At 36.5% G+C, this 14,899-nt stretch overlaps 1 protein-coding gene across 1 annotated transcript; it reads right to left on the bottom strand.

The window, feature by feature from the left end:
- Positions 1 to 5,720: 5,720 nt before the first annotated feature.
- LOC127148964 (uncharacterized) lies at positions 5,721 to 6,536 on the bottom strand. The gene has a single exon (XM_051083403.1). It carries the CDS (start codon positions 6,534 to 6,536, stop codon positions 5,721 to 5,723), a length of 816 nt encoding a protein of 271 aa, XP_050939360.1.
- Positions 6,537 to 14,899: the final 8,363 nt, after the last annotated feature.

Genomic DNA, 14,899 nt, shown 5'->3' with positions numbered 1-14,899 from the left:
AAATGGTTGATGTAATGTCAAAAGAATTCTAAGGTCATTACTTACTACTAAGACACGACATCCAACATAAAAACTCAATAAAGACCCTGTTCAAAATTCATTAAAACTTCAAAATGTAATAAAATCATCTTCGGGCCCTATTTCAAATCATTTTCAAAAGTTTCAAAACCTAGTCTATGCAATTTCCAACAAAACAAACAAACAAATGTTCTAACCAAAACTTAAATTTAAAATCCTCAAAACAAAAAAAAAAAAAAAAAAACAAAGACATTGAATGGAAGCATTAAAACTAGACATTCCCATATGGCCTTCACGCATCCCTCTTGCCCCCCACTGGTCTGCCTCGTACATTACCTTTACCTGAAAAAAGTTAAATATAAAAGAGTGAGTATAAAATATACCTAGTAAGGGACTCACTACCGATCCCGTTAGGGTAATAACAATTAGCTTCCTATTAAGGGGTACCCTGCATATAACAGTCTAGTGGTCCCGTAGGACGCACACATCAATCAGTCAAGTGATTTTGAAGGATACACATATCAGTCTAGTGATCCCGAAGGATACACAATATGTGGTGATCCCATAGGACACCATGCCTGTAAGGTACACTACCATATAGACAAAGCTAACTGTTACCCCTCAGTTCGGTCTAAACAGTCTACAACAGTCACAACACAATGAACTTTGATTCCTTAAGATGTTATTTCCTTTTATGAAAACAGATTTCTGCCTAAATAGTAATAAGATTTTTGATCGATCGATCAACTCTAAACTTGAATATCCTCATGGTTTTATTATGAATATCAAAAGAACTTGTTCTTATCTTGAAGGTTCACCACTCCTTTATCAAGATCTCCAGAACTTATTCTTTAAATTTCATGTTTCAAACCACTGAATAGACTAAGTCGAGGAGAGATACCCAATCTTATTACCCTTTAAACAAAATCAGAAGACATAAAAGAAAATGATTACCTTAAGAGATCTTAGAACACCATCCTTCCTCCTCCGGATTCAGAAGGGAGGCTACTCCATAGAGAGAAAGAAGAGAGAGAAGTAAAATGAGCAACTAGGCTCTGATACCATTTAAGGTCAGATGCCAACTGCTATTTATAGTGAAAGATAAATAATTAATAATTGCTACACAGCAATTATTAACCTTCACTATTGTCTTCACAGTGGTCCAACAATAATTGATAATACATGAGTTTTTTAGAATGGCCGACAGGACATGAGTTTTTTAGAATGGCCGACAGGACAGGACCCCTATCTTGCCCTTTTCTAAGAATCTTTTTTTCTTTTTGAAAATAAAAACTAGTGGGACAGGACCCCCACTATGGATAGAAATCAAATAAAGAAAGCGATAAAGAAAGCAATAAAGATATTTCTGATATGTCTGCTGCTTGTTCTTTTCTTCAAAACGAAACTTGTTGGGGAAGATAATGACGTCACCCGATTGTCTTCTGCCTGGCATGGAATATAATTCTTGATAGATTAATTTCTCTCTTTGTAGCGCACATGCTCCCAGTTTGGTCTTACTACGGCTTCCCGCCTGGCTGCCATGGAGCGCCCGTAGGCCCTGCTACAAAAATTAAAATTAATTTCTCAAGAATTCTCCCGGAAATAATCCCATCCAGAGTTATTCCTTTACGCCACCTGCGTTGCCTGAGGTTGGTGAATCCTCTGCAGAAGTGTATCATCTCCGTCATGGAGTCTTCTTTTTCAAATGTTCTTCTTAAAGAAAGTTGAGATCAGCAGACTGTTAAAGCAAGGATAAGGTTGGAATACAATAACCTTATCTAAATAAATGCGAAGAAATTTAAACAAATTAATTTACATGAATTTACAATAATATACATAAACACTTGAAATTCACTTGAACTGCCACATAATCGGACTAATAAGGTTGAGTGTCCAAAAATGGGTCGTTGATGTCGAGGCCTTCGTATGGGTCATAGTCAAGGTCATCGACATTATTGACGGAGGCTGGTGAAACGTCCTCTGGTAAATCATCGTTATCATCTGAGAGGTTTACAACGACGTTGTTGACAACAGAATTGAATTCCTGTTGAGTGCTTGCTCCGGCAAGGGTTGACATGACTGCGTTTTTGGTGAGGAGGAAGGCTTCGTCCTCTTGCCTAGTCATATCTTGGAGATGGATATTGGCTTTAAACCAATCCTTGATCTTGTTGACTTCAAGATGGGAGTAATTGAACTTTTCCCACCATTTGATCCTGAGGGATTTACTTAGGGCTTTGAAATTTCCTGAAGGTCCTAGTTGGAAATTCCAGCAAAAGATCCAGGGAATTTGGAAATACAAAGCAAACCTAAACGTCTTTGAAAGAGGTGACGAATAGATACTTTGTTGGAAAAGGTGGTACGAACGTTGAACTTCTACCGGAAATATTTCTTCGGAGAGTCCAAAATACATCCACCAGTTTTGAAACCAGTTTGGGAAGTGCATTTTGTAAGCTTGCTTGCAAAATGTCACAAACCAAGAATGGTTGTAAGCTTGGAGCCAAAATACAATGTACCATGCCTTTGTATAGTCACGGTAATTGTATGAGGGTGGTTTGAAAGGGTGAGAGAATTTTCTTCCCACAAACATCCCCTGTTTCCAGTAAGATGGAGTGAGAACACGAAAAATTCTCAACTTTGAATAAATGATCTTGGAGGGATCATTTTTATCTGGGACATGAGTAATTTCAGCTGATTTGGAGTCAACTAAAATGTACTCGTAGAAAGTCCTGGTTTTTGAAAGATCCTCGGGCAAGAAATTGAACCCATGAGGAAATATTTGACTACAGACTTCTTGGACAGAAGGTCCATGGAATTCTAGTTCTATAGTTAAATCAACCATTGTAGTTTTGGTGAAATAACCATTAATTGGAGGTCTTGGCTGGAAAATCTTGGGCCTGACGATTTGAGAATACGAGGAGGGATTCCTCGGTATTGCAAACCTTGAGGAAGAAGCGGCCGGGGAAGCGGCACGCTTACTTGGAGTTGTTGGTCCAGAGGGACGCAACAATGCGGTTGAAGGAATAGGGGGAAGACTCGAAGAGTCTGATTGAATAGTCAATGTTCTTTGAGCAGAACCTTGACGTCGCCTGGATACTTGTTCAAATTGCAAATCCATGGCGTAGTTTTCTGCACTCATAGGTGTTGGTGCAGATGATTGAGCTGGGGATTTTTTCTTAGAAAGAGTAGTTTCTGAGGAGGAAGCTACTGATTGAGGTAGTCTCTGTGGACTACTGTTTTGACTGTTTTGCGGTGGTTGCCGCTGGTTCGGTGGCCGTTGCCGGCCCGGAGGCGGTTCCATTTGGCTGAGGATTCAATGCTGAGGAGGTGGTTTTCAAGAGATGTTCTCTTGAGAGGTAATCAGCAAGTGAATTCTCACTCCCTTTTATAGGCTCAATTTTGAAATCGAAGCAAGATAAGATTGCTTGCCATCTTGCAAAGATTTGCTTGGAGATAAGATTCTTGACATCTTTTTCAAAGATGAATTTGCTTGCCTTTGAATCAGTACGAACAAGAAATTCTTTATTGATAAGATCTCCTTGAAATTTTTGGACGGAAAGTACTATTGCCAGAACTTCCTTCTTGACGGTGGAATAGTTCTTTTGTGCACTATTCCATATTCCTGAATGATAGCGAACAACAGAGATTTTTCCGTTAAGTTCCTGTTTGAGGATGCCTCCGTAGCCGATATCGGATGCATCTGTATCAATAATGAGTTTGGCCTGTTCATCCACCAAGGATAAGCATGGGATGCTTTTGGCCAAAGATTTGATTGATTGGACTGCTCGGGTGTGCTCGTCCGTCCACGGCTTTGGATTCTTTTTTAGTCTGTCGTATAATGGCAGACAAATTGAGCGGAGATCGCGGATGAAATCACCGATGTAATTTACGCAACCAAGAAATCGCTGTAGCTGCGTTTTGTCATGTATTTCATCTGGAAATTTGTCCACAAACTCCAGAGACCGTTGGATTGGCTTGATGATTCCTTGATTAATTTCATAACCTAAGAATCTGATTTTTGTTTGAAACAATTTAATCTTCGGTTGGGAGACCACAAGACCGTTGGATTTGATTACATTGAGAAATACGCATAGATGCTTGAAATGCTGGTCTACCGTATTGGAAAATACCAAGACATCATCAATATAGACTATTGTGAACTCTTGATATTGGTTGAAGATATCGTTCATTATTTTCTGGAATTCGGATGGAGCGTTCTTCAATCCGAATGGCATGACATTCCATTGAAACTGTCCGAATGGAACATTGAAGGCCGTCTTGTACCGGTCAGATGGGTGGATCTGGATTTGCCAAAATCCAGATTTCATGTCGAACTTTGAGAAGACCTTTGCTAAAGTAATTCTCTTTAGCAAGTCTTGGCGATTAGGAATTGGGTACCTAATCCATTTGAGAACCTTGTTGAGAGGCTTGTAATTGATGACAAGCCTTGGGACGCCACGTTCCTTTTCGGCCTGGTTGTTGACGTAAAAGGCCGAACACGACCATGGGCTTTTTGATGGGCTTATTAGGCCTTTATTGAGAAGATCCGTGATTTCGTCCTTACAGACTTTGACCAGATCTTTATTCATCTGAATAGGCCGGGCCTTTGTAGGGATTTGGGCCTCTTTGAATCCGTCCTCATATGGCAATGTTACCATATGCTTCTTTCGATCCCAAAAGGCATTTGGGAGAGTTGAACAAACTTCCTTTTCGAGCTGCTTTTGGAAGTTTTGGATCTTCAATTGAACGAATGGCTTCTGGATTTCAATAGCCACTTTACCTGCTTTGATGTCGTCTTGAAGGAATTCAATATGCTTTTCTTTCCTGGCGATCCTGTTGATGAATTGACGAACTTCTTCCTCAATATTTGAAATGTACTTAGGAGTTACTGGATGAGTGAACTCAAAAGTAATTTCTTTGTCAAACTTTTTTGAGACTATACCCTTATCAGTAACATGAAACGGATATAATTGGGTTAGGAATGGAGTTCCTAGGATGATTCCTTCATTAAGGTTCTTCACCAAAATGAATGTGTTGACTAGACACACATCTCCTTTGCAGATGTGTACCTTTGACAATTTGAATTGAATGTTGAGGGGATTCCCGCCAGCTCCGGATAGGGACTCCTTTGTTTTTTCGAAATACCTAGAAGGGACAAGTCCTTCTTGTATAACGTTTTGATCGGCTCCTGAATCAATGAGAGCTAGAGCTTCAAGCTGGAAGTCTTTGACTTTAAAGACTATCTTCGACATCCACTTTTGATTTTGGATTCTGCTAATACTGTTGATTGTGCCTATTTCTTCAATCAATAGTGCTTTTCCCGCGCTTTTTCTTTTAAAGTCGCTTGTTGATTCTTCTTTCAAAGCTTGAGATTCTTGAAAGGCTTGAAATGCAGTTTCAAGGTAGATGAGTCGTTGTTTGTTTTCAGCAACTTCCTTTTTGAGAATCTTTACTTCATGATGAAGATCTTCAACTTGAATAGGCACTTTAGCTTCGCCTTTTACCCGATTCAGTATGTCTTGATACGAATACATAATCGGATTTTGAATCGTCTTCTGAGGTACTTGTTCCTCTAGACTCTGTTTTAATTTGAGAAGACAGGTTCTCTTTGCTCCTTCATCTGGGATCTGCTCGATGAGATCAAAAAGAGTTTCCTGATCCTTTGTGATGACGTTGATGTGGCCAGAACACTTGCCAGCACATCGTCATGTGCAAGGTATTGCTCCTTCGTCATCGCTTGAGTTGCTTTGAGAGTAGAATTCTTCTTCAAAAGAGGATTCTTCTTCTTGTAGAATGTTGATGCAGTCTTCTTCCGATGAAGATTCCGTTTGAGAAGAGGTCTCGTCATCCGTTCTTATGGCATAAAGAAGGGATTGCTTTGTCTCTTCATCCACTGTCAGGGCATTGATTTTATCCTTTAGGGGACAACGATTTGCATAGTGACCTTTCTGATTGCACTTGAAGCATATCGTGTTGGTCTTTGAGGAGTATTTTTTCTTGCCCTTGCCCTTGTAGTAATGACGTCTTCTTCTTGGAGGAGACTCTTGGTCTTTGTTTTTCCTAAAGAATTTTCTGGAAGAGTACCTTTTCTTTTTCTTCTTCTTCTCTTCCTTTGGCCCTTGAGACAGGCCATACTGCTTGCAGAAGGTGCCTAACTCTTTTCTGTAGTCAGAATCCTTGATCACCTTCGTTGTGTGTTTATTCTCCGTGCAGAGATTAACACATATCATTTGGATGGTAGATGAGATATCTCCATAGGTGAGATTCGCCCAGTCTATCTGTTGATTGACAGAGTTTGCTGTCATGGTTTGATAGAACTTTTGAGAGATGTAGTGCGGTAGTCCTTCGACGAACTTTTGCTTCCAGATATCCGCTCCACATGTCGTCAAGGTATAGAGACGTGCCATGAACGTGTCTTTATACCACTTGTATCGGCTCATCTTGTGACACTTTAGGCCGAGGAGAGCTTCGGTTGTCAAATTCAAATGAATTTGTGTACTCCCGATGAAGTGTTTGGTCATCGTTTAGAGTAATTGATTCACCATATCCGGTTCTTCAGCTTGGATAGGGGTAGAGGTGTTCTCCGTTTTGACAACTGTCCTCGTAGCAGTCAAGATCCGTTGTCTATCCTGCTCCGTCAGCAAATTGTGCCACCAGCTCCTTAGGTTTCCGTTGAAACCTAATATGAGAATTTGAGCTGTTTCGTACGTTGATTTTTTGGTGCTGTAGGCTGTGGCGGCTAGCAGCATCTCTTGAAACGTATTCATCATTTGGGCTTCAGAATATCCGTCGATATTCCAAGTGATGAGAGATTGACCATCATAAGTTCGTTTCTCATGATGTAGGTCATCCCATCCTAGGTCAGGAGGAGATGGTTGAGGATAATGATTCTTCATGTCTATCCACTGAGCTACAGGAAGAATCTTTGAATCAGATGCTTGAGGCAAGGAATCTTTCTTGATCATGTTGATTACTTTTGATTCTTGCCCTTCCACCGCTGCTTTCGATCCTTTGTTGAGGGAAATAGCAGCAAGGCGTCTGTTGATTTCAGCAAGGTAATCTGAAACATCTTCTTTGAGGCTGCCGATATTAAAGCTGTTTGGCTGAAAGATCGGTTGATTTGGGTTGATTTGAGGAATTTCGGGATTCTTACCCTTTAAAGGAGGTCCCGAATTCTCCATCCGTTCTACTGCCTTGGAGACTGTAGAAAGGGTCTTGTTTGCGAAGTTGAGCTGATGTTGGATGTTCTTGATTTCACGAACTTCAACTTTTTGGACCTTATCCTCGTTGATCGTTTTGTAAGGAGATGAAACCATCTTGATGGCAGGAATAGTGGGATGAGAGAAATAAGCTTCTTCTTCAGGCGGATAGTTAGAAGCTACTTCTTTTCCACTGGCTGTGACCCAGACAGTCGATCCCTTGATCATGGCAACTTGGCCATCTGCTTGTAGTTTCTTGACAAGAGCTTCATTCTTTGCTCTTTCCACCTTTAACATGCCTTCAACGAAGTCAGGCATAGTTAGAAATGGCTTTCTTGTCTCAGCGGGAGCCTTGATCCACTGGTCGATATACACACTGTAATGTTCTCTGAATCGTTCCTTATCGTCAGAGATAACATTAATTTGATTGTAGACGGGTTCCGATCTCCTTTCCATGTCGGATTGGGTAGGAGAGAGAGATCCGTCTTCCTTCTCGTAATGGACATCTGGGATTGTGTGCGAGAAATCTACTGATGCCCTGATTGATTCAGATCTTCTTAAAGTTTCTCTGTAAGAAGCTTCCGATTTGATTGAAGACGTGCTTGGACGACTGCTCATTATCTCACTTATCCTGGGATAAGAGAGTCCTGAATTAAATTGAACTTCGACATTTCCATCAGGAAATTCGGTAATTGAGGCTTCTGTACTGCTTCTTGTGACAGGAGCCGTTTCTCCTTGTAGCTTCCAAATGGGATTCTTCGTTAATTCGTCTCATTTTAAGTTCCTTGGAATAGTCATAGATGACTTTTCCACGTTGACTTCCATGAGCATGGTGTATCCTTTGGGCGAGATACCCAGTGCTTTTGGGGAGAGATTTGTATGCATCAGTTTGAAGTAGATGCGGTATGAGACAGCAAAAGGTAGCGATCCATAGTTTGTGTGGATATGCTCTAAATGATTGCTTACCATAGTCAACAAGATCGTTTATCATGGTCAACACGACGTTTAGATTTGAAGTCATTTTTACATCGTTTAAAAAGAATTACACGATCGTGTGAATATGATCTAAACGACCGCTTACCATAGTTAACACAATTGTTTAACATGGTCAACACGATCGTTTCAAATTGAAGTTTTTTTCATCATTAAAAAGAATTACACAATTTTGTATCATGACCTAAACGATTGTAGGCGACCATTCGTTTACACTATAATAGACAATCGTTTAAAAGAAGATTACTCATGCGCATGTGTGGCTGATTAATTGCGTATTGACTAGGGTATTTTTGGTATTTTCCATTGTGGACTTGTGGATTTTTTCCATTATCGAAATTATTCTATAGAGTGTAAAAATTTTATCGATTTGTTATATTTTTTTAGAAAACCCCCATAATATTCTTTAAAAAACACATTCTCATTCTTTAATTTTTTTTCTATCTTTTTTTGGAGCCTCTTTTACCCATATTATTAGTGACATTGGCAAAACAAGTTATAATAATTAACCTCAAAGCTCACACATTTATTGTTTGCAAAAAATGGCAAAACAAAGTCTAGTCCACATATAAAAGATGTAAAATGTCATAAATGCCCTTGTTTACTAATATACATCTAATACACTTAATACTTCTTTATACATTTGGTACATTTGATACTTCTTGATACCCTTTGGGTCTTGATACACTTAATATACTTGGTACTCTTTGATACATTTGATACCCTTTGATACACCTCAAACACATTGATACACCTAATACTCCTTGTTACACTTGATTTTTCTTAATACACTTGATAACCCTTGGGCCTTGATACACTTGCTACTACTTGATACACCTAATACCCTTGAAATGTAACATGTGTACTTTTACTCCAAAATAATTTATTAATTAGTACATTTACTCCAAAATAATTTATTAATTAAATGCTAAATGTAATAAGTTGTAAGATATCGTTGATGCATTTGAAATGTTGATCATTGTTATATATAATTGTTGATACTTTCATATATTGTTAATGTAATTGAAATATTACTTCAAGTATTTACTAATAAATGTCTGATACATTTAAGTATTTTAAAATGTTTACATTCAAGTATATGTTAAAAGGAGGAGGAGAGGAAGAAGGTGAAGATGGAGATGAAGAAGATTGAGAAGAAGAAGAAGATAATGGAGAAGAAGAAGAAGAAGATGATGAAGAAGAAGATGCAGAGGAGATGATGAAGAAGAAGATGTAGAGGAGAAGATGAAGAAGAAGGATGGAGACAAAGATGAAGAAGATGAAGAAGATGAAAAAAAAAAGAAGATAAGAAGAAGAAGATGATGAAGAATAAGAAGATGATGAAGAAGATGAAGTATATTGTTAACATGGTGGAAAATGTAAATATATATGGCATACAACATTGTTTATGTTTTAATTTAATAATAATATTATCACTTTTTCCGTTGGTCAATTTAGCCAGAAGATTTATTAAGTTTTAAAACTTGAAGATTAAAATGTTGAAAAAAGTTGAGTTGCCAAATAAAATTAAATTTCAAACTTTATGATTACTTTTATTCTTCAAATGTAGTTTGATAAAATTTTTCATAATTGAATTTAAGATTGAAATATTAATTTATTTCAATTTCAAGTTTGTAAATTTTTTTAAATTAATTAAATTGATGAAAGTCTCACATTTTATTTCAAAACCTAATAATATTAAAATATCAAATTAATAAACAATAAATCAAATAAAATGATAATTATAGTCAAATATCTATTTTAAAATTAAAAAATGCACAAATATTCTTAGAAAATTTTTAGTTTATTTTAAATGTAACTGCATTAAAATTAGAGAAATTTTCATAAATATAACAAACCGGTAAAATATTTACGGTCTGTATAACAAAACCCGAAGTTAACTATTTTTTAAATATTATAGGTTTGTCCTCCCCTTTTATCGTTTTCCTTCTACTCTTCGTCTACGATTTGATTTTTTTTCTTTCTATCGTCTTTCTTCCTGTCCTCTTCTTTTTTTTTTCCAAACTGTTATTTGGTTAAAGATCGTGTATCAAGTATAAAAGATCTATTTTTTTTCAAACTTTTATTTAGTTGTTCAAGATCGTGTACTAAATGTAAAAGACTGGAACAAAACGTCGTTTAGATTTGGGTATCCAAATCTACCCAAATCTAAACGATTGTGTAAAAAAAAATAACTAAATCTAAATGATCGTGGACAAAGAATCCTAAAAAATAGTTTAGATTGGGGTAGCCAAATATAAACAATCGTGTACAAAAAAAATAAAAAAAAATCATTTACCAAAAGAATCTTAAAAAATCGTTTAGTCAAATTTAAATGATTGTGTACCAAATCTTGAAAAAAAATCGTGATCAAATTTAAATGATGGTGTAATTAAATATAAACGATTGTATAATTAAATATAAACGATTGCGTAACCAAATTAAACGATTGGATAACCAAATTAATTTAAAAAAATAAATCGATTTGGCTACCCAAATCTAAACAATCTTGTAGCTAAAAATCCAAAGGATTGTGTAACCAAATTAAACGATCGTGTACTAAGAATTTAAAAAATAAATTGTTTACACTTGACTATTCAAATCTAAACAATCAAATCTAAACAATCGTGTACCAAAAAATAGCCAAATCTAAACAATCGTGTATCAAATATATTACACGCTATTGACGGTGTGGTTGATGGGACATTTTTTGTATTTTCTATTGGGTGCCTTTGGGTTTTTTCTGTTTTCGAAATTGTTCTATACAGTGTAAATATTTTGCCACTTTGTTATGAAAAGTTTTTTTTAAAATTATTTAGATGAGACAAATTTAAACTAATTTAAAATCTAATCAACGATTAAATAAAAAAAATATTTCGCAAACTCTTGATTTAAAAATCTATACTAAATCCCAAATTGAATTTCCTAAGACTGCAGACTTTCTTAAATCCAGGCAACCTAAACCTACACTCCTAACACAATTTAATTTTCACATTTCCAAGCTACCTAAACCTCTGACTAATTGTTAAGCTTAACATTTCCTTTTAAACCTGCACAACATTCCTTTAAGCTTAATGCTCGTTTGGATTGACTTAAGAAGAAGAACGTTTTTAAAAAAATTCATTTTTATTTAAGTTATAATTTTTTGATGAAAAATTATTTAAAATTCACTTTAAAAGTTATTTTGAGTAGTTGTCAAACAACTTTTTCTAAAATGACTTATTTTTTTTTAAATTAGACAATTTGAAAATGTATTCCAAACCCATCTTTAGTGCGACGATGTCATAGTTCTAATTAATTTTTTTTTCTATTCACTAGTTTGAGAGTTGAATAAAGGTGTGAGTAGTTAAAAAGTTTTAAGAGAATGCATCTCTATATTGGAGTTTAGACCGAGAAAATTATTTTATGGTTTTTTTTTTCGGTGAAGTTCTTTCCATGTTTAGTTTTATTGTTTTCTTTTACTTAATCGGTTATTTTTCCATTTATTTTTCTTCAATAGAAGTGATAGATACTTTTTTTTTCCAACACTAATAACATCTATATAACTTTATAGTTCAATTAAATTAGAAAAACTAAAGGAAGTTTTAGGTTAATAGTAATTAACGTGCCCTCCTTATGAATTTAACTTTTTTTGGATATTTTAAATTGTTATTCAATTTTGGCCATAAACGACCCATTGATTTGACACATAGACATGTGGACCAAATAAATAGAGAACCTTCTCATTGAAGACTCATGCAGCTGATTGTAGATATGATGTTATTTTAATTTAATGTCATATCATAAAGAAAGAAAATAAAAATAATTAAGATTAAAATCAATAAAAAAAGGAAAATATTTAGGAGACGTTTGGGAAAAGGGTTGGGTTATGGAAGGGTTAGTGTTATGAAAACCTAGTTTTATCATAACTCTTGTTTCGGGAAAGAATTTCGAAATGTAGTTTTATGATAAAAGGTATTTGGGAAAGGGTTATGATAGTGTTATTGAATAAGATGTGTTTGGGTGAAGGATTATGGGTAGGATTATGAATAATTTTTTTAATTCACATTGTACATATATCAAATAAATTATTATTGCATATTTTTTATTACAAAAGCGTCGAATCCTCTTATTGCATTTTTTTTCTATATCTAATGTTATTAAATTAATAAATACAGTTGAGCAATTTTGAAATAATTTGTTAAGAAATTATACTAATTTTATTCTATGTCATTTTTTACAAATACAAACTAGTTATTACGTATTTGTAATTAGCGATAGTGTCGTACATTTGTTTTTAACATATTTAATTACGTGGTCTTATGCATACGTCCATATTTATATTCATTAATTAAATTACTTATTATGTAGCACTTGAACGTCATATTGTTCGAATTGTTGCTATTTTCTTTAATTTGAACGAAACATTTTAAATCGAATTGAAGGGATGTAGAAGGGATAAAAAGAAAACATATGCCTAAACAGTTTACAAATCATACAGGGATCCAAATATAGTAGATGCAAAAAAAAAAGTTTGCTAAAATAGAAATACAAAGAACCGTAAAAAACATTAGTCAAAGTGAAGTAAGAAAAAAACAAGCAAGCCAGCCAAGGAAGGACATAAACTATCTGAAGATGTCTCGTAGGAAGACTCTGCAAAAGTTCTTCCTCTCATCGTCAGTCATCTCTATGAAACTCCGCATGTCGTCCATACGAGACATCAACTCCCTTTGGCACAATGCCCTATCCAAATTGCTTAGGTCGGGAATCTCACGCAATAAGCCTATGAATTCCTGGTGAACATGAGTGTCATTGGCAAGGGGCATGCAGGCCACTCGGCAATCGTTCTGAGTTGGTTATTCGTACACTCGAGGATCATATGTATGACTTCAAGCTCACCCTCCCGCTGGCTTTCCCTTTTTCTCTTCGATCCGGTCCTACTATCTGATGCGTGAGTAGGTCGTGATGTGCGTACATCCTTCTAGGACATGTCAATCCCCTAGCTGTACATGGATAGGAACTCCTCGTTCCCATCCAGCATGTTAAACCCCCATACTTGGTAGGCTCGTTAAACCTGACGTCGACAAATATCTCAGCGAAGCGACCCGTCGTCCTATCGCGCTCGAACACATATGCATGTTCGTCGTAATAAGGAAAGGGTTTGTTAAGGAGCCCCTTTGCTGTAGGATGCGACTACATAAAAAATAGAACCACTTAGAACTATTGATACGAAGATTGTTAACTAAATGTATAATGCCCAAGTGGTGTGACGTTTAGATTATTTTTCTTATCCTAACCCAGTTATTGAAGACTTCCTTCTCTGCAATTATGCATTTTGCGTCATTGTTCCAGCCGAACCCACTGTACGCTGGCCCCCGCATTTTTGCGATAGCCTGGAAGGTCCACTTAAGTGTCTTTATTATGCAGTCGATTACAATAGTTACGCGGACATGACATCCATGCAATTTTTCGACCATCATGCATACTAGTTGGACCAGGTAACTTGACTGAAATGTCACATTGTGGGACTTCCATCCCCCGGTGGACACCAACTCAACTAAACACTCTACAAGAGTGTCCTCCTTTTCCTTCGTCCATACATATTTGAGGGCACGGGACAAGGTTGCCATACTGAAAATCACAAATAACAAGAAATACATGAAAGGCGTTAGCAATTTCATATTTTCACATTTACGAGGCAAAAACGACTGGCAAACAATATTATGACATATAATTTATAATTCCTAGTTGATGTAAATCATGCACGTATACATTAGATATGAAAAATACATAGTATCTAAGACCACTCCTTTGTGGTCTCAATGCACTGAATGTCTTCTACAACGGTGGTAGTGGCGTACGTGAAGTCCCCTTCGTCAACGTCGTCAAAGTCTTCCCAATTGGTCATTTCTATGTTTATCAAATTGTGTAGCGGCAACATGCTAGGATGGTGCAATACTACACTTGGAGGGGTAGTACGAATTTCCACGAAGTATTGCCCAACAACCCTTCAGAACACCGAATGTGCGCTCAATCACATTCTTTACCAAAGAGTGCTTTATGTTAAAGTACTCATTTACAGTGGTTGGGACATTTCCAACGCCACGCCACTCTTGCAAGTGGTACCTCTGGCTTCTATATGGGGCGAGAAATCCCTTAGCGTTTAGATAACCCACATCGCACAGATTATATCCTGTTACGAAAACCAATGGTTTATGCACGTTGAATATGTAATTTCAAAACAATGTGGTTGGATGAAAAATTGTAAATACCCTTTGGCACTTGTAGTTTGTTTTATTGTGCAAGGGCATCCCGAAGAATCCACAGTTTGCTGCGGATCCTTCCCAACCGGTGAGGACGTAAACGAAATCCCTTTTCGTGTCGTAGACGCTAAGTACATTAGTCGCAATTTCCCCCTAATGCTGAATGTAAGAAGATCTGCTGCGGGCACGTTTACCTTTATGTACATCTCGTCCAATGCCCCAAATAAATTCTGTAGGTTTGAAGAAACACACATACATTAGTGGCACGTACTAATATGTGACATACAAACGACTTCTACTACATGCACCTCGAAACACTTCCAACTTTGATCAGTGCAGCTGTTTGTTACTGACACAGGTTTCTTTATCAACTCATCGTGAAATTGTAGCACAACTAATAAGACGAGGTTGAAATTAATGTTACGATACTGTCTTACTTGACCATACAAA

Source organism: Cucumis melo, chromosome 4, assembly GCF_025177605.1.
Source record: "Cucumis melo cultivar AY chromosome 4, USDA_Cmelo_AY_1.0, whole genome shotgun sequence".
Taxonomy (NCBI): Eukaryota; Viridiplantae; Streptophyta; class Magnoliopsida; order Cucurbitales; family Cucurbitaceae; genus Cucumis; species Cucumis melo.
Note: the sequence above shows the minus strand (reverse complement) of the source record. Positions and strands in the feature narration are given on the sequence as shown.

What these genes read in the sequence shown, in the direction of transcription:
- LOC127148964 (XM_051083403.1), bottom strand. Translation starts at nt 6,536, where the DNA reads ATGACCAAACACTTCATCGGGAGTACACAAATTCATTTGAATTTGACA.